The 20,086-nt window shown below is 37.6% G+C and overlaps 1 protein-coding gene across 6 annotated transcripts in view; it reads left to right on the top strand.

Annotated features, from left to right (window-relative positions):
* Positions 1-20,086, top strand: part of LOC132132530 (glutamate receptor ionotropic, kainate 1-like) — a 61,964-nt gene that overhangs the window by 32,904 nt on the left and 8,974 nt on the right. For 4 of the 6 annotated variants that reach the window (XM_059544940.1, XM_059544935.1, XM_059544938.1 and 1 more), the window contains exons 8-13: positions 2,047-2,154; positions 2,401-2,445; positions 4,606-4,713; positions 5,101-5,304; positions 6,045-6,268; positions 7,768-7,886. In XM_059544940.1, coding sequence (XP_059400923.1) covers positions 2,047-2,154; positions 2,401-2,445; positions 4,606-4,713; positions 5,101-5,304; positions 6,045-6,268; positions 7,768-7,886 — 808 coding nt within the window. The remainder of the gene's footprint in view (positions 1-2,046; positions 2,155-2,400; positions 2,446-4,605; positions 4,714-5,100; positions 5,305-6,044; positions 6,269-7,767; positions 7,887-20,086) is intronic. The other 2 variants (XM_059544939.1, XM_059544941.1) reach the window with 1 other exon arrangement.

The raw sequence follows: 20,086 nt of genomic DNA, 5'->3' as shown, positions 1-20,086 counted from the left end.
AACTAATCCAACACTCCACACATTAATACAATCAAACCTCATTATCATTGTAATGGGACCAGACCTTTTGTTTGTAAAGACGTTTGAAAAGGTGAATGACTTGACATTGCTTTAATTCAAGCCCCAAATTATTCCACAAAGTAACCCCACATACAGACACAGAAAAACTCCTCCTGGTGGAACCCTCAATTGGGACCACAACGTTCCCAGATCCTCTCAAACTGTACGACTGCTCTTTATGAGAAAACATATTTTGAATGTTCACAGGTAATAAATAGTGACACGCTTTAAACATGAACTGTGCATTATATCATTTTACAAGATCCTGCATTTTTAATAACTTTGATTTAAGAAAGAGAGGATTTGTGTGCTCAAAATAGGTGGCCCTTTCTGTAGCAAAAAAAGTGACTGTATTACATTTTTTTAATTATTGCCCCATACCTCTACACAGTAGGTTAGATATGGCTGTATTAAAGAACAGTACAAGGTATGAAGTGCATTATGATCAAGGATATGTTCAACTCTACTAATTATAGCAAGGCTTTTAGAGACTTTAGTTGTTATATGTCTGATGTGGGCATTCCAACTTAACTTATGGTCTATCGTTACACCTAAACATTTTATTTTCTGAACATTTTCAATGTGTACTCCATCTGTCTCAACCAGTTTCTGTAAATCAGCTTGATACTTTCCAAAAAACATCACTTTAGATTTTTCTAGGTTTAAGGATAATTTATTACTTTCCATCCATTTTTTTAATGTACTTAATTCTTTATTTACAATGCTGATAAGTCGCTCCAAATTGTCGTCACTATAGAAAATGTTTGTAACATCAGCAAACAATACACATTTAACCAATTGAGAAACATTAAAAATATCATTATTAATGTCAGACTTCGAGTAAAAAATGTGTTTTAATAAAGTTGAACCTCTAAGACAGCGTTTCCCAATCCCAGACCAAATAGGGAGCATTGAACACTGTAGTGATCATATCAATTGGAACACGGTTCATGCACGTAGCTCTCTTCCATCAAGCTGGTTATCTGAATCAGGTTTGTTAACTAAGAGAGACATGGTAAATATGCAGATCAGGGAGGCGCGAGGACTGGGATTGGGAACCGCTGCTCTAAGATATACTTTTTGATAAATGACAACAGTAGTTTAAAATCTACCACTCATCCACACTTTAATATTGCAAACAGAAACTGGTTTGGACCCTCATTTCCATTCAGCTAGAAGCATCTGTTACATTTATTCACACAGGAACAACACAGATGTTTTGCATTACCGTTACCAAATTTGGGCAAAAAAACAACACAAGCATTGGCTGAGACATTGGTTTAGTATGATGTACACTGCCGTACACTACACTAAGTTTGGGGTCAGTAAGAATTTGATGTGTAAAGACACAAAAGATCACTCTGTGCAAGAAACTGAACAGTATTTATATGATTTTTTTTTTTACCTCTGATTCATGTACTGTCCGAACTGTTAGAACTATCCTCCTGTGCTCATTCTCAGCAGCAGGCGCATGAGATGTCGTCTTCTTCTTCTTGCTTTATGGCGGATCGCAAACTTGTAAGTGCATTACCACCACCTATCTCTCAAATGGACCATTGCCACTCTATCTACAATCTCAGTTAGGAGTGTCATATGAAGACGTGCACAGGAGAGTTCTAAAAGTTCGGACAACGGTTTGAGTTAAAAAATCTTGGTTTGTGTTCTACTGAAAAAACAAAGTCACCTACATCTTGAGTGCCCTGGGGGTAAGTAGACAAACATAAAATTTTCATTTTTGGATGAACTATCACTTTAACTGAACAGCAAAATGTTAGGTTGAAACTCCTGGTGTTTTTTTATTTATTTATTTATTTATTTAGTGTGTGTGTGTGTGTGTGTGTGTGTGTGTGTGTGTGTTGTGTGTGTGTTAACAGACGCACATGTCCTCGAGGCTGCATAATATTCCATTACTGCTATGATTAAAAGACACAGCAGTAAACTCGATGTTGTGCATCATTCTCATTGTATACTGTTTTTGTGCCTAAGGCTCAATGGGATGGTTTGACAGGACGGATAGTCCTTAACAAGACTGATGGTCTGCGGAAAGAGTTCAACTTAGACCTCATCAGCCTCAAGGAGGATGGCACAGCGAAGGTGAGTCAGCTTAGCTGGACGCTGATGAGAGACATTCAATAATATGATTTCCGCAGCAGCAGAAATGACTGGAATCGAGTGTCTTTATGTATTTCATGTAGGCTATTCAATTATTAAATGTATCCCCTGTTAGTGGACTCTTGAATATGTTTTTTTTTCAAAGCAGATATGTTAATTTGCCAGATCACTTGTATTGACCTTGTTGCTCCCATGCTGACAACACAACTCTTCAATTCTTCCTAAAAGCGAGCGGCTGATGCTGCATCACGTCCAACTAAATTATGGACAAAGGTTTGTTCCAGTCTTGGTTTCATTCCCTGAGTTCGTGATTAAGACCTGTGGAGAGCTTGGATTTCCTCCCCTGTGTGAAATTCACTTCAATAAACCCGGTGCCCTTTCATCGACTTCCCTCTCCCTGCAGAAATCCCTTCACTTCCTTATGGAAAGAGATCGCTGCCAGTTACTTCTCCCAGAATGTCTTGCTGAGATTCATAATGAGAGCCAGTTACAGTTATGAGAGTTAAATAACCATACTCGATATCCAGCACTGTAGAATGGGTGCTTTTTTCTGCAATGCTTCACGCATCAGTAAGCAACACATCTCTATAAAAGCCAGCTCAGGCATACAGAAAAACATGCATTAATCCACTGGCCGATATTTTAGAGAGCAGCTCAAATCTACTTTTAAAATTAATTTGAAATAAGTCACTCATTCCATACTCATATGAGCACTGTGACAAGTGCCATACATAATCATAGACTAGACTAGCCTTGTGTTAACAAAGGGTTTATTAAACAGAAAAGCAAGCTTGTTTTAATTTCTTCACTACCGACATCCTGTTTTAAAGTAATATACATTTAATTATTTTTTTTTATTTTAATACAATTTATTTAATTATTTGTTTTATTTTTGATCCTAAAAGTTAGTTAAAATGGTGTGTCAAAAACAGTCTTAATTTAGATTTCAACCCACTTTATGCCATTTGAGATCCTTTTTTGTAAAAAGTTGTAATTTTTTTTAAAAAAGACTGCTTTTATTGAGCTTTATTTATTAATTTTCAAAAAAAAAATGTAAAAAGTGTGCAAAGTGCTGATTTCACTGGAGACTTATTTCCTTTACAGAATAAATCTTTTTATAAAAAGGTAATTGCAACCTTGTATATTTTTAACGCATGTTTATATCTCAAAATTTAGACTTGTGAAAAAGAGCTGCAAGAGAGAAGACTGTGAGAAACGTCAGAATTGTGAGATAAAAAGTCCTTTTTTGTTTTTATTTTTTGAATAAGCTTCCATAGATTTTTTAAACTCTTTTCTCAAAAAATAAAGAATAATTTGATTGCTCTAATGCAATTTCTTATTTAAATAAGACTAATGGTGTATAAGATAATTTCTTCTTTTGTGATATTTTTTAAGATATCAAACTCCTCAAGCTTGTCAAACAATAAAATGCTCTTAATTGACTGTAAAAATAATAATAATTCAATTTAAAATACAACATATCCTGATGACATTGTTTCGTTTTAGAAGCTGTTATGCCTCGTTTTAAAACGTTTCTGAGATCTACTCCCAAATCTTCACATCTTTACACATTTTCCATCAGTCTTCTAATGCTTTTTGTGTTCATATTTCATTTTGAAGCCCATTATTGTGATGGCATCCTTCATAATTTGAATAACGGTGGAGATAACAGAAAGCTTCACCGGTTGCAGAAGTGTTGGAAAGAACTTTTTCTACTTCATTAAGCAGCTGTTACTCCAGTCTTCAGTTTCACATGATCCTTCAGAAATCATTTGACTGGTAGTATATATATTTGGCTAGCAAGTAGTAGTTTGGTAAAGTTTAACACTTTTCTTTCTGGAGAACTACTTGACTTTCTGATACAGTGGACAGATCTTAATGAACCATTTGAAACATTTAGGGTGTTATATTGCATCCAAATCACCATGTCTGATGACCACTGGCCATTTCTCATAATCTTTTTTAACTGCCATCTTTATATGTTATTGCGTTTCCTATTTACGACAACATCAATTCATCATGGCTGTCAAAAGTGAAGGGTGATACATTAAGAATATTTACTATGATCTTGGGTTTTAGTGGAAAAATGTGTAACTGTAAAAATTGTGAATGATTATAGTTAAGAGTACAGTTTTTTTCCTTTGAGATTTAATAATTAATGCATCAAAAGCATTCATAATTTGTAGACCATGCATTAAATAGGATAACTGAGTGCTTTTGGATTTTATTTGGCAGAAAAGGAAGGTATTACAATCAAACGTATTAGACTTAGATTATTTCATTTTCTTTTATTTAGTTTTTTCCCTTTCCTTTCCTGGCCTATTTTATAAATGTTCAGTGATAAAGTCTGTCCCTCTTTTGTTGTAATCTCATGTGCTCAGAAACAGCGACTTGTGTTCTTTATGCCTTGTCATTTTTATACTGTTTTGTTAGATTGGAGTGTGGAACTCTTACACCGGCCTCAACCTGACTGAGATTATAGACAACAAATACATCACAGACTCTCTGGCTAACAGAACACTTATCGTCACCACAATCCTGGTAAACTTATTACTTACAATTTCACTCCTTCATGTGCGTAAACAATTTAAAAAACACGTGCACCAAATTTAGTTTTTAGCAATATAATTATATATGCATGTGAAAAAATGGAATTATATATAAAAAAAATGTGTCAATGTGAGTGGTTTGTACCCAAAAAAAAAAATAACGATATTTTTTACTTTTTTATTGGTTTTTAACTCACAATAGTAGCTAAAAGTTGCAGCCATGACACTCCAAAAAAAAACTAGAATGCATACAGTAATTTTGAGCAGTTTATCTCAAAATCTCATCTGGGCTGCTAACGTTGCCTTTGTGACATATTTAAATAAAATATAATACATTTTACCAGCTGCATTATTGCATGTGAATTTATCTTGTGGACAGGAAAACCCTTACGTTATGTATAAGAAGTCTGACAAGGTGCTCTATGGGAACGATCGCTTTGAGGGTTACTGTCTAGACCTGCTAAAGGAGCTCTCCAACATCCTAGGATTCACGTATGAAGTCAAGCTGGTTTCCGATGGGAAATATGGAGCTCAGAATGACAAAGGCGAATGGAACGGCATGGTGCGGGAACTAATCGATCATGTGAGTGATCTCCCATGATGCTACACAAAGATGTTCAAGGTCTTTTAATCATACCATCCAAATGCAGTTTCAGTAGATGACCTTCTGCTTTTCACTTCATAAGATTTGTTTGGATCTCACTGTTTAGACAACAACTAGACTGTTAATACTCTGATTAACAAAGATATTTCAGTTTCTAATGGATGTTTTTGTAACTTGGCAATTTAGAAGAGCTAAGAATTGTTTTGTTTCATATTTGCATGCTTATGTTTTTTACAACAAGTTTAAGTAGTCCAAGGCTTTGGTAGGAAGACTACAATTGGGTATGCAAAACTTTAAGATCTTATACTTTGACGCCAAGTAAAACTAAAATGGTATCTTCAATGTAAAACAGCATTTGTGCTTTCATCTGGCTGTGAAGAGTCTGTTTTTTTTAATTTATTATAAATACCTTTGTACTTAAACAGAGATTTTGTTTCTAAGTACCCTTGTCTATACCCAGCATCTTTGTAGTATTTGTCAGCATAGTAGTAATAAAAATGTATATAAGAGTCTTTTGAGCTTCATAAAACAATTGGAAGCTTTAGACTGATTTTTTTTTAAGAAATAAGCCCTGTTGTGGGATCCATCCCTACAGTTATCACTTGTTTATATCTCAGTGACTGAACTCCAGCATTAACTGCATCTATTTGCATTTTCTTCCTAGGAGTCATAATGAGTCCTAGTCATCTTGTAAACCTCTTTTTTGTCCCCCTAACCAGATAGCTGACCTGGCTGTGGCTCCACTAACTATCACTTATGTCAGAGAGAAAGTTATTGACTTCTCCAAACCCTTCATGACCCTGGGCATCAGCATACTGTACCGCAAACCAAATGGCACCAATCCAGGTGTCTTCTCCTTCCTCAACCCTCTCACCCCGGATATTTGGATGTATGTGCTGTTGGCCTGTCTTGGAGTAAGCTGTGTGCTCTTTGTTATAGCCAGGTATGGATAAACGTCTTGGTTTACCATAGCTCAAACATCTGCTTTTTGGAAACATAGCAAACCAAATGTGCAAATTGGCAAATCTAGGAACGCTGACCCGATTGTTAAAAAAAATGTTTTATAGTTTGACATTACATGTGAAGACACATTATCAGGCTGTCATCTAAAGAATATTGCTGTTATCTGCAGCTTAAGGGTACATCGTACATCTCTCTTTGAAGCTGTCAAGAAGGTTCTGCGCCCTCTGGTTTAAAATTTTAAAACTGTTTTGCAGAGTGTGCTGATAGAAATCAGGTTTCATTGTGGGAGTGCATTTGAAGCAGTGTATTTTGCTCATATTATATCACTGGGCTGATGAGACGCCAGAATCAAAATGCTGATTTGATCTTGAAGCAGATCAATAAGTAATAAGCACAGCGCCCAGACTTTATTACATTGCTTTCGGATTATAGATTAATAATGTAAAAATTCCACTCATGGTTGTCCAGATGCACCTTTTCCTCAATAAATGCATAATGTGCTTTCTCAGTCTGCAATGTTTAGTATTTTGTATGAGGGAGTATAAGGTTGTGTCTGTACTGAAGCCCAGTTCATAATTATCAGGCAGATGTCCACGTCTACGTAAAGAGAATATTAAGCGTGCATGCAACCCCATCAGAGCCAGATGATTGGTTGCTTGAATTAAAATGTAAATGGCCAGTGAAAACGCTGTCCAATCAGACTCCTTTAATGGACATCTGGTGGGGTCTCAGTGTTAGTCTGGGTTCATTTGCACTGGATGACCCATTTGTTCACAGATACAGTCTGCTGGGGGGCTTTTAAACTGTGATCTTGAAATTTGGCAGCTTTGATAGTAGCAATTTATAGAGTGAGCTTCTACACACCGGAATGAATGACAAATGAGTCTTATGACACGTTCTGATCAGGCATCGATTCACCATGAGGGTTTTTATAAATGACCCAATTATTGAGTAGTAGAATGGAGGATGTCTTTCAGATGTTCTTGTGTAACCTTAATCACTTTCAAAATGAAATTTCCACCAATTGTTTCCCTTTTTGGCTTCCAGCACTGAAAAAAAAGATGGGAAAAGTATTGAAAGTGTCAAATTTTTACCAAAGGGACTTTTATTTGTAGTCTGAGGTTAGACTTTATATTGTCCAATATAGTCGAGTTAATACTGTTATATTAATAAGGGCTGATGGTTGAAAAATATGTGGTGCAGCAGTGCATAATTTATTAAATAATTAATAAAAAATTAACATTCCTTTTCCAGCTCTCTATTTGTTTGGTAACCGGAAAGATTTGAACACTGGAAAGTTGTCCCATAAAACAAGATCTCAGTTATTGATAGCCTATAGCAAGAAGAACATTTTATCTGCATTGCGATTGCAGTTTAGAAATTGCCAAACTTGCAGCCTCTCAAGCGCAGTATTGATACATTTTCTGTGTTGTCTGCCCTTTTTTTTGGTGAAAAGCTGTTTTCTTTGACTCTTGGCAGGTTTACGCCGTATGAATGGTATAACCCTCACCCCTGCAACTCCTCGTCTGAAGTGATTGAGAACAACTTCACACTGTTGAATAGTTTATGGTTTGGTGTTGCGGCTCTAATGCGTCAAGGTATGTCACACTAAACACCTTTGATTGTTTCAACTGACAAAAAACATTAAACCAAGTGGCATTTATTTAGAGAAAGAAAAATGGCACAAGCACTGTGGCTGTTCTGCTACATCTGTGTGAGGTGAGCTTGAGGGGAATTGACTTTATACATTCACTAAAAATCACCTTGAGACCAGCTGGTCGAAATGAATAGAAAAAAAATCTGAAAAGTAAAGGTTTTTTATTTATTTTTATTTTTTGGTTTGAGATTGGTTATGCAATGACATTCATACAGTAGGGATTTGTAGTAGTATAAAGATGACAACACACCTCTGGCAAAGTAATAAGTCACATCCAGTTATAAAATAGATTTCTGGCTTGCAAACTTTCAGTTTCCTCTGGTGTAATGGATCTGATGCTAGTGAGGAGAGGCTTGTAGTTTCCGCTAAAGAAGCTATGAAACAAAACGGATGACCTGTCAGGTGTGCAGAAAAGTGTGAAACACCAAGAGTGGCTTTAATGAGCTCAGGAGAACCAGACAAATCATTATGCAGTATTGTCTGACTTCATATTACAAAGAGTTTTCTTCTGAAATATTAAATAAATTTACATCAGAACAACCGCTTGGCCATGAAGAAGGTAGCAGGAATTTTACAGAAAAGTGGTGGAGTGCAGTTGTGTGTCACTAGTGGATGTTAGAGTATTTCATTAAACTTAAAGCAGGTCATATCATGAATTAACATTCAAATGTGACCCTTTACCACAAAAGCAGTCTTATGTCACTGGGGTATATTTTTAGCAATAGCCGAAAAACATTTTATTGGTCAAAATTATCGATTTTAATTTTATGCCAAAAATCATTAGGATATTAAGTAAAGATCTTGTTCCATCCATCCATCCATCCATCTTCTACCGCTTATCCGGGGCCGGGTCGCGGGGGCAGCAGTCTAAGCAGAGAACCCCAGACTTCCCTCTCCCTAGACACTTCCTCCAGCTCTTCTGGGGGGACACCGAGGCGTTCCCAGGCCAGCCGGGAGACATAGTCTCTCCAGCGTGTCCTAGGTCTCCCCCGGGGTCTCCTCCCAGTGGGATGTGCCCGGAACACCTTCCCGGGAAGGCGTCCAGGAGGCATCCGGAACAGATGCCCGAGCCACCTCAGCTGACCCCTCTCGATGTGGAGGAGCAGCGGCTCTACTCTGAGCTCCTCCCGGGTGACTGAGCTTCTCACCCTATCTCTAAGGGATCGCCCAGCCACCCTGCGGAGAAAGCACATTTCGGCCGCCTGTATCCGGGATCTTGTCCTTTCGGTCATGACCCAAAGCTCATGACCATAGGTGAGAGTAGGAACGTAGATTGACCGGTAAATCGAGAGCTTCGCCTTGCGGCTCAGCTCTTTCTTCACCACGACAGACCGGTACATCGACCGCATTACTGCAGAAGCTGCACCGATCCGTCTGTCAATCTCCCGTTCCATCCTTCCCTCACTCGTGAACAAGACCCCAAGATACTTAAACTCCTCCACTTGAGGCAGGAACTCTCCACCAACCTGAAGTGGGCAAGCCACCCTTTTCCGACTGAGGACCATGGCCTCGGATTTGGAGGTGCTGATTCTCATCCCAGCCGCTTCACACTCGGCTGCAAACCGTCCCAGTGCATGCTGAAGGTCCTGGCCTGATGAGGCCAACACGACAACATCATCCGCAAAGAGCAGAGACGAAATCGTGTTGTCACCAAACCTGACCCCCTCCGGCCCCTGGCTGCGCCTAGAAATTCTGTCCATAAAAATCATGAACAGAACCGGCGACAAAGGGCAGCCCTGCCGGAGTCCAACACGCACCGGGAACAAGTCTGACTTACAGCTGGCAATACGAACCAAGCTCCTGCTCCGTTCGTACAGGGACCGGATAGCCCTTATCAAAGGGCCCCGGACCCCATACTCCCGGAGAACCCTCCACAGGCCGCCGCGAGGGACACAGTCGAATGCCTTCTCCAAATCCACAAAGCACATGTGGACTGGTTGGGCATACTCCCATGAACCCTCCAGCACCCTGTAGAGGGTATAGAGCTGGTCCAGTGTTCCACGGCCTGGACGAAAACCACACTGTTCCTCCTGAATCCGAGGTTCTACTATCGGCCGGATTCTCCTCTCCAGTACCCTGGCATAGACTTTCCCAGGGAGGCTGAGAAGTGTGATCCCCCTGTAGTTGGAACACACCCTCCGGTCCCCCTTCTTAAAAAGAGGGACCACCACCCCGGTCTGCCATCCCAGAGGCACCGTCCCCGACTGCCACGCGATGCTGCAGAGGCGTGTCAGCCAAGACAGCCCCACAACATCCAGAGACTTGAGGTACTCAGGGCGGATCTCATCCACCCCCGGTGCCTTGCCACCGAGGAGTTTCTTGACTACCTCGGTGACTTCAGCTTGGGTTATGGACGAGTCCACATCTGAGCCCTCAGCCTCTGCTTCCTCAATGGAAGACGTGACAGCGGGATTGAGGAGATCCTCGAAGTACTCCTTCCACCGTCCAACGACATCCCCAGTTGAGGTCAACAGCTCCCCACCTCTACTGTAAACAGCGTTGGTAGGGCACTGCTTCCCTCTCCTGAGGCGCCGGACGGTTTGCCAGATCTTGTTCCATGAAGATAATTTGTAAATTTCCTAACGTAAATGTATTGTAATGTATTGTATTGTAACACTGTATCGTGCAAACATATAGTAAGTTTCAATCTTATAGTTTCTTGTCAAACAGATTGGTGATAACAAGAATCTTCAAATGTGATGATCCCCTTTCAAGTATAAAAAGTTGACTGTGACAGAAAAATATTAAAGATTGCATGAAAGGAAAATTCACACTATATATTTTGTAACTTGATCTTGATAAATTTTTTTATCTTGTCCATTTCATTACAACTTTACATTTTACAGACAAAAATAAATAAATAATTGCTTGCATAACAGAATAATAGGCGTTTTTTATTTTAATTATATTAAAGCAAATTGTTTAAATATTATCCTGAAAATATACCTTTTTTCTGAAACTGTAGAAGAGAGGGAAACAGGAAAGTAGGCTGGAGAGGGCCGCCTTCATAGAAGAAGGCGATAAGCTAGTGCAATCTCATATTCTCACAGTGAGAACATTGAGGGGTCCACAGTGAGGAGTTCCCTGCATGATCCACACTCACAGCACGACATTTGCAACAACGGTGTAGTAGAAATTTGCTCAGAAAATATGATCTTTTTAAACAGCGGATGGCCACAGGGGAAGGCATCAAGCTTTTTCCACTGCTGGTGGTGGCTTCTAAAGCGGGCGAGCAGGGGGCTCTTTTCTTCTCTTTTCTTAGGCTTCTTGCTTGTAGCGTCAGTGAAGAGATGATCTTTGTTGCCGAAGGAAAAAATTCTGATGAAATGGCACTCAGCCGACTTATTTAGGAGTTGGCTCCACCCCTTTTGGCAGGTTGAAGCACCATTCGTTTGTGAAGCTACATGTACGTGATCAAGTCAGGCTTCAGTATCATAGTAAACAGGAGTTTCCCCATGGCCTGATTAATACAACGGGAGATACAATTTGAACAGCTCTGTGCACATGTTCAGCTGTATCATAAACTAATGATCCATCCTTGAGTTTGAACTTTTTAGCAAAATCTGCCTTGAATTGTGCCTGAGTTAAAATTGATTTGCTCAGACATAAACGAATGGCTGGTCCATTACCATCAAAAACAAAACCAATGCACTCCATCCTTAGTGGCTATGATGTCAGTAGAAAATGAAGATTCTTATGTTCATTTTTACATCCAACTTCAACTACCGGTTGTGGGCGTGGCCTGGGCAATATGACACACTGATCAGACACATTACAATCAAAAGCCATGTTAAAGTGAATTTTGCATCGGATGTCCCATTTAAAGGTACTGCGGCAAATAACAGGTTAATTCTAATTCATTTCAGAAAGAATGGCAAATGGTCATGTAAAACTAAATTAGATTTGTTGGTACAAGAAACCTTGGCTAACTTTATAAAAAAAAAAAAGTGATAAAAAATATTGATGACATGGACATTAATAGGATCAACAAGGTTTTTGAATCCCACACACATTCATAATGTTAATTGTTCTGATTATGTTTAGTATTCATCTTGTTTGCATTTGTGTGTACGTGTGTGTGTATTAGCATTATTACCTACCACAGCTAAACCTCCTACACAAGGTTACTGAAACAACCTTGACACCTTTTTGAAACATCTCATCAGTTAAACCATGAAGAGTTGTACCAATTAGCCAACAGGAGAAAAACATACATATAATAACTATTTGCTGTATGGTTTTGTCCTAAATTTGACAGAGAAATAGTTAAGAGGATTATTCAAAGTTATCCTCTGCTGTTCTGTTGAGGGTTTCATCAAGTGTACAGATGATTTTACTTTTATTTATTCATTTTTTTGCGTCAATAGATTGATGTTGTTATCTCATCTTACACTGTGATAGAATCAGGACTATGATTGAGAGTTGTGTCCTCCCCATGACATTTAAGAGTAAGACATAGGTCAGTAGTTAGCATTTAGCCATGATAATTAGCTGAGAGTAGCAACACAGACAGCATTTCCAAAGGAACAAACACACCTCATGGTGTCTGTCAGTGAGCTCTTGCTACCCAGGTGGCTAATGTAAATGTGTTTGGTATCTTTCAAAGGGATTTATTAGCGTAAGCTTTACAGAAATGTCAACATCATGGATTAGCCTTGCTTAAAAAATATATAAACTAGCCTTGAGTAGCTTTTGCTGGTTTTACCCTGCTAAAAAAACCTTCTGGAACTAGATTTCTGATTGGCAGGTTTTAGCCAGTCTTCCAGCCTGGTCACAGCTGGTCAGCAGGAAGGTTTTAGAAGGGTTTTGACCACTTCCTTAGCTGGTCAGGCTAGGAGGCCAGCTGGCCATCCAGCTAAAACCATCTGAACACTAGCTTGGCCAGGCTGGGAGGCCAGCTACTTCCAGCTTAAACCAACCATCCATCTTAGTCTGGTTTTATCTAATTTTATTCTGCAGGGTAGCTGGTTTAAAGTGATCTTTCGACAAGGTCCAGCTGGTTGTTAGCCATTTTAGCTAACCAGACTAGCTGATTAAACTATCAAAACAGACCAGCTTGGCAATCTTAAACACATTAAACTGTTTTCCCTTTCACTTTTCAGCAAGATTAACCTTTAGTCTTGACGTTTCAGTTATGCTAATGCTAACCACTCTTTCAAAGATAGATATCACTTTTACATTAGCCTTTTCTCTTGTTTTTTAAGGAAATATGTAACATAATACAACATCATCATCCATTATTTTCAGCATGTATGACAGTTTCATTGAGGTGTTTTTTTTTCTGCTTTCGTGGGTAATCACTGTTGTTAAATGTATCCCTTAGATCAAAGATAATAATTTATCTGTCAATATAACTGAATTTTACAATGGTGCTCCACATGACGCTCAAGGCATACAAATGCAGATACAATACACATACACTGTTAACTTGTGCTGTCGTTTCAACTTCCAACCACCTTACCTGGGTATCTGTGCATGAAAGGCAATCACTACAGCTTCAGTATCATACATCAGACTTAGACTCAGTGGTCTTTCTAACTAGAAAATTGCCACAAATTAACTCTCTAAGCGCCAAAGTCACAAAATTGCGACAAAACTTTATACTTAATAAAATAGACTGTAGTTCCTAATATCTTGTAATATCTCATTTGTATTCCCTACCATCAGATGGCAGACATATAGCACTTTGATTCTAGACCAAAATTACGCCAGGTTCCTATTCAAAGTGTTCAAGAAAATAGCAGAGCAAGTGAACTCTCGTGACATTGATGCAGAAGCAGTTCAGTTCATATCGTGCTAGTAAATTGTGAGATTTGCGAGAGAAAATTGCCACATGGCTAATAAAAAGTTGTACCGTGAGGATGTGTTGCAATATGTTATTTGCCTATTCTGACTCTGAAGGGAAATATCTGCCTTTTGTAAATGACGTGGATCGTTTAATAATTGCGCTTCTCAAGGTACATCATTGCAGCGCAATGTTGCCGCCGTGCAAGGCGAGAGTGTTCAAGAAGCACAAACAAGTGATCATTTGGACCTTTTACCCAGTGGGGATGGGGGTGGCAGGGGTGAACGTGGTCGTACTGTCCTTAGGAGAGCTGTTGCTGACCACACACGCTCCAAGTGCCTCCGGCAGACACAGTACAGGTGCAGTCAGTGTGGGGTAGGTGCACTGTGCCATGCAATGAGAGGTACCATACTCTCAAGAACTTTAATCTATGTCACCTACATACCTGATTGGGCAGATAGCTTTTACTATAGCACAGTAATATAGTAATAATTTAATACTTTCTCCTGTTTTACTGTTACCTCTTTTCCTGATCATTTGGAATGAGGATAAAAAGACAAAAAAACAACAACATGCAAATAAGTTCAAACATCCCTTCGATATCTATTATTTCCTGAATATTACTGATGAACTGATCAAAAAGTAGACTACTTTTCACATGCGTTTTACTACTATGTAGTATATTAATATACAGTAGTAATAATTTAGTACTTTTTCCTGTTTTATTGTTGGTTTCCTCTTTTCTGATCATAAGGAATGAGGATTAAAAAAAAACATGCAAATATGTTCAAACATCAATTCAATATCTACTATTTCCAGAATATTATGAAATTTGAGATGGCCGCCCCCTGATGGCGACATAATATGCAAATTAGATGAGTATATTTACACCCTACATAAACTTTCGGTCATGCCCAGCATTTTTATAATGGACAGTAGATCTCTATCTTTAAGCCCTTGCAAGCCACAAGCTTGAAATCTATTTGTCTTTGTCAAAATCCAGCATTTTTTTAATCAGTTAATCAGTTAATAGGATGTTCTCCTCCCATGTATCTTAATAACACACCTAGTTAATTTGAATGTTGACTTAGTTTGAAAAGTCAGGTTCAATAAAGTTCATTTAAAATGAGGAGTCTTTGTTTTTCTTGTTTTTTTGCAAAGATGAATTACAGTTCCCTTGACGGTTTTATTTTCTAGCGATCAATCAAAGCCCTGAGCCATCTAGCCATAGAAAAAAGCCCCAGTTTGAATAGCACTCATTAGATTTATCATTAATCTGAAGGTTAAAATCTAGTGTGAGTGCGATAAGAGCAAAAGTAATATGAAACCCTGATAAAAAAAAATTAAATAAACCTATTTAGGCTGTCACAGTGAGCTTCACGCTGCTGGTGTCCTGGGTGACTCTCAGTCGTATGTACAGTCATGGCCAAAAATATCGGCTCCCTTGGTAAATATGATCAAAGAAGGCTGTGAAAATTAATCTGCATTGTTAATCCTTTTGATCTTTTATTTAAAAAATTCACAAAAAACGTATCCTTTCATTGGATAATAAGAATTAAAAATGGGGGGAAATATCATTATGAAATAAATGTTTTTCTCTAATACATGTTGGCCACAATTATTGGCACCCTTTTATTCAGTACGTTTTGAAACCTCCATTTGCCAGTTTAACAGGTCAAAATTTTCTCCTATAATGCCTGATGAGGTTAGAGAACACCTCACAAGAGATCAGTGACCATTCCTTCATCCAGAATCACTCCAGACCCATTAGATTCCAGCTCCATGTTGGTTCTTTTCCTCTTCAGTTCACTCCTCTCATTTTCTATAGGGTTCAGGTCAGAGGACTGGAATGGCTGTAGCAGAAGCTTGGTTTTGAGCTCAGTGACCCATTTCTGTGTTGTTTTTGAGGATTGTGTTTGGATTACTGAATGGTTAGAAGATCTAAACATGGCCCATTATAAGATTTCTAACAGAGTCAGTCACTTACTGATTTTTTATCTGTTGGTATTTCATAGAATCAAAGATGCCATGTGTCTAAACAAGAAAAAATAGGCCCACAACATAAAAAATACAGCAGTATATTTCATTGTACACATGGGGTACTTTTTATCTCTGTGTTCACCAAACCCATCTTGTGTGTTAGCTGCTAAAAAGCTCCTTTTTAGTTTCATCTCACCATAGAAGCAAGTTCCATTTGAAGTTCCAGTGATGTCTGATAACTGAATATGCTGGAGTTTGTTTTTGGATGAGCTAGGAGAATTTTTCTTGAAGCCCTCCCAAACAACATGTGGTGATGTAGGTGCTGTTTGAAATTTTTTTTTTAAGATTTCTGAACCCGAGACTCAACGTTTTTCTCTAATTCTCCATCTGTGGTCCTTGGATAGTCTTTAGCCACTCAAACTCTCCTTCTCACCGTGCATTAGGACGATATAGGCACACATCCAACATTTTATGTTGATTGGAAATTCTTAATTATTTCCCTAATGGTGGAAATTGGAATTTTCACTGCTCTAGCTCTTTTCTTAAAGCCACTTCACTAATTTGTGAAGCTCAATTATCTTTTGCTGCATATCAGAAGTATATTATTTGGTTTTTCAAATTTTTTATGGATGATTAAGGGAATTTGGGCTTTGTTTTCCCTTATATTTCTGTGAAACAGGCAGAGGTGGGTAGAAACGAGTTACATTTATTTCGTTACATTTACTTGAGTAATTATTTGGGGTAACTAATACTTTTCGGAGTATAGTTAAAGATGGGTACTTTATACTCTTACTTGAGTAAATTTTTGGGGGAAAATCTGTACTTTTACTTCGTTACTGTGGGCGACGCTCCTCTCGTTACTTTATCTTAATGCAATAAATGTTATAAATGCTTCAGTTTATTCCAAACGCGCCGTCTACTTTTCTCTGGACAATGAGCGATGCCCATTCGCGAATGATTCATTCTTTTGAGTCAATTCTGTTCAAAGGCTTGATCAAACCAATTGGCAAACGAGTGAATTGGTTCATGAATCAGTTTGAATGATTCGTTCAGTTCCCTGCCGCACCGTACGCGCTGAGCATCTGAAGTGGTTCACTCAGAGTTGTAACGTTTAAGAACATCAGCAGAGTTGAAAAACGTGGCTGGAACTGCACTGAATTGAAAGCAAATCTGCAAAGGCTATTATTTGCTAGCGATGAAGATCCTTATTAGATGAACACCGCGTGTGCTGTCTACTGTTTAACAGGTAATAACTTGGGCTACATTCGATTACAGGGTTTTATAATAAATTACATAAATTGGAGTAAAGGCTGATGAAATATATACATTTATACACGCACACATACATTACATACATTTTATCTATATATCTAAATAAAAATAGGCTCAGTATATATGACCCAAAGTAACTTGTAACTAACTACTTGAGTAGATTTTTTATCCGATACTCTTTTACTCTTACTCAAGTAACTATTCAAGACTAGTACTTTTACTTTTACTTGAGTACAGTTTTTGGGTACTCTACCCACCTCTGGAAACAGGAAGCCATGACTGGATAATTTCATGTTTATAATCATGCTGGAGTGCTCAAAATTGTGAATATGAATGGGAATATACTTCAGAGATATTTTACTCATAAGAATTTCTACGGGTGCCAATAATTGTGTCCAACCAATATTTGAGAAAAACCTTTACTTCATAATTATATTTCCCCCCATTTTAAATTCTTATTATCCAATGAAAGGATACATTTTTGTGAATTATTTTAATATAAGATCAAAAGGATTAACAATGCAGATGAATTTTCACAGCCTTCTTTGATCATATTTACCAAGGGGGCCGATATTTTTGGCCACGACTGTATCATGGTTGTTTTCTCAGAGGAGGCAGTGCTTAAAATAAATAAATAAATAAATAGATATATCAGAACAAAACATATTTTTTACAATAAAAAAACAGAAGTAAAACAAAATAAACATTGTGAAATAGTTGATGAAATGATCTGTGAACCACTTTCCTAAAGTAACACTGTTCTGCAGAAAAATCATCAGATAAAGATTCAGAGGGAGACAGCATCTCCTTTTCTATACGCATTTTGGAAAAAGATCATGGGAAAAAAAAACAGTCTGAAATCTAATCTGATCATTTTTTGAAACCTGGAATTTTAAAGCTCATTTAAATGTTGTTTGGATGAGAGACTAGAGTTCATAAAAATTTGGAAAGGTTATTACTAAGAAGTTTGTAAAAATGTTTCTAAGTACATTTCTTGAAAAAATTTTAAGCTCTCAAATATATGTTCATAAAAACATCTTGTTTCTCAAGAAAAAGATTTATGGGAGGTGTTCCTGAAAACTCATTAACTAATTATCATAGTAAGCATGCACACTTTTTTAGTTGAGATTGACTTGACCTGGGTTTAGCAGTCAATTTTGCTTTTTTAATGCACCATCATGTTAAAAAAGAAGCTTATTGGGGGGTCACGTGATGCTCTGAGAGTGGCTAGACGTGTCTGACTGAGTTCTTCGCCGTATATCTGAAATTTTATACAAAAGTCAAAATTCATATTGCTCTATATAAAAAAGCCATTTATATGATCTTGAGCACCAAACACCAAAAATTTAGCAGAGACTGGGTCGGCAAACTTTATTATTCACCTTTCTCCACCAAAAAGCATGGTGAAATAATACTGATCCATAAAAATGTACATTTTCAACTACAGTTGTACTATTCTGATAAAGAAGGTAGAATGTTCTCAAGAAAGGGCCTGTTGTATGAAGAGGAGGCTGTGATAGCAAATATATACGCTCCAAATACATACAATGAAGATTACTTTTCCCAGGTTTATAATAAAATAGTAACAATGTAATCCTGGGGTGGGGGATGGGGGACTTTAACTGTTATCTTAACCCAGATATGGATAAATCACCAGCAGCTAGCATACTAGACCCTCCTAGAACTGCTAATATCATTAAAACCTCATGTCAGGTGCTTGGTCTGAATGATATACTGAGATTGTTTTAATCCTAATGTTAAGGCTTATACATTTAATTCTACCCACATCAGACTGCTTCACATATTGATTATATATTCTTTTCAAATCAGATGATAAGATTAGCTGAGAAATCAGATATCAGACCATGCATCTGAAACCGTTACTATGTTACCACATCGACCTAATTACCAATCATGGATATGGAAATTTAATCCCTTCCATCTTCTAGATGAGAAATTTGTTGATTACTTAAAAGAACAGACAGATGCATATTTTCAATGCAATGATACAAATGGAATGGACACTTGAACAATATGGGAAGCTTAGAAGGCTTTTCTGAGAGGAGTAATAATTGCCTACACTAGTAAATGAAACTAGAAAAGATAATCATCACAATACAAAAACAGTTTCACTCCTCAAAATCAGCCCAACTTCTTGTTGAACTTAAATCTTTGAGAGCTCAATTAAACCAGTTACTTACTAGGAAGGCAGATAGGGTCATATTATTTGCAAGACAAATATTTTTTGAAATGGTAATAAACCCAATCACCTTCTCGCTAAGTTAGTTAGCGAGTAAAGATATCCATAAAAGGATATATTCCAGCAATTAAAGATCCCTCTGGATGCAGAATAACAGAAAACAAGAAAACAAAAAAATAAATGAGATGTTTAGACAATACTACAACTAAAATTATATAGCTCAGACATAGATGCACAAAGTGCATTGGAAAATACTTTTTTCAAAGATCTTTGCATTCCTAAAATAAACAATAAACAACAAGAACTGGAGAATTGGAAATTAAACGTGCAATAAATTCTTTACAGTCAGGGAAATTTCCAGGGCCTGAAAAAAATGATAAAATAAGTCCCTACCTCTTGAAAGCTATCAATACCTCATTTCACGTATCTACACTGCCTAATTATATGAATGAAGCTAATATCACTGTAATACATAAACAACAGTTTGTTAAATGTAGATTTAAAGGTCCGAGCTAAAATCATGGGTAAACGTCTTGAACATGTAATTCCCGAAATCATAGACCCAGACCAGACAGGGTTTATAAAAGGCTGCCACTCCTAATATAATAATAGAAGATTATGTAATATAACATGCCATCTTGATCAAAACTCCATAAATGGAATCTTACTAGTGATCTATGCCGAAAAAGCATTCGACAGGGTGGAGTGGAGTTATATGATTGATTTTATGAGCAGATTTTAAATTGGCAAAAACTTTATAAAATGGGCCAGATTTGCTCTATACGTCACCTAAGACTGCTGTATTAACTAACGGCATTCTCTCTCACTCATTTGTGCTTCATAAGGGCTGCCCCTTGTCTTCGTTTATTATTCACCATAATGATAGAACTCGTGGCTATTTACA

This window comes from Carassius carassius, chromosome 49 (genome assembly GCF_963082965.1).
Source record: "Carassius carassius chromosome 49, fCarCar2.1, whole genome shotgun sequence".
Classification (NCBI taxonomy): Eukaryota; Metazoa; Chordata; class Actinopteri; order Cypriniformes; family Cyprinidae; genus Carassius; species Carassius carassius.
The sequence above is the reverse complement of the archived record's forward strand: the minus strand, read 5'-3'. Positions and strand labels throughout refer to the sequence as shown.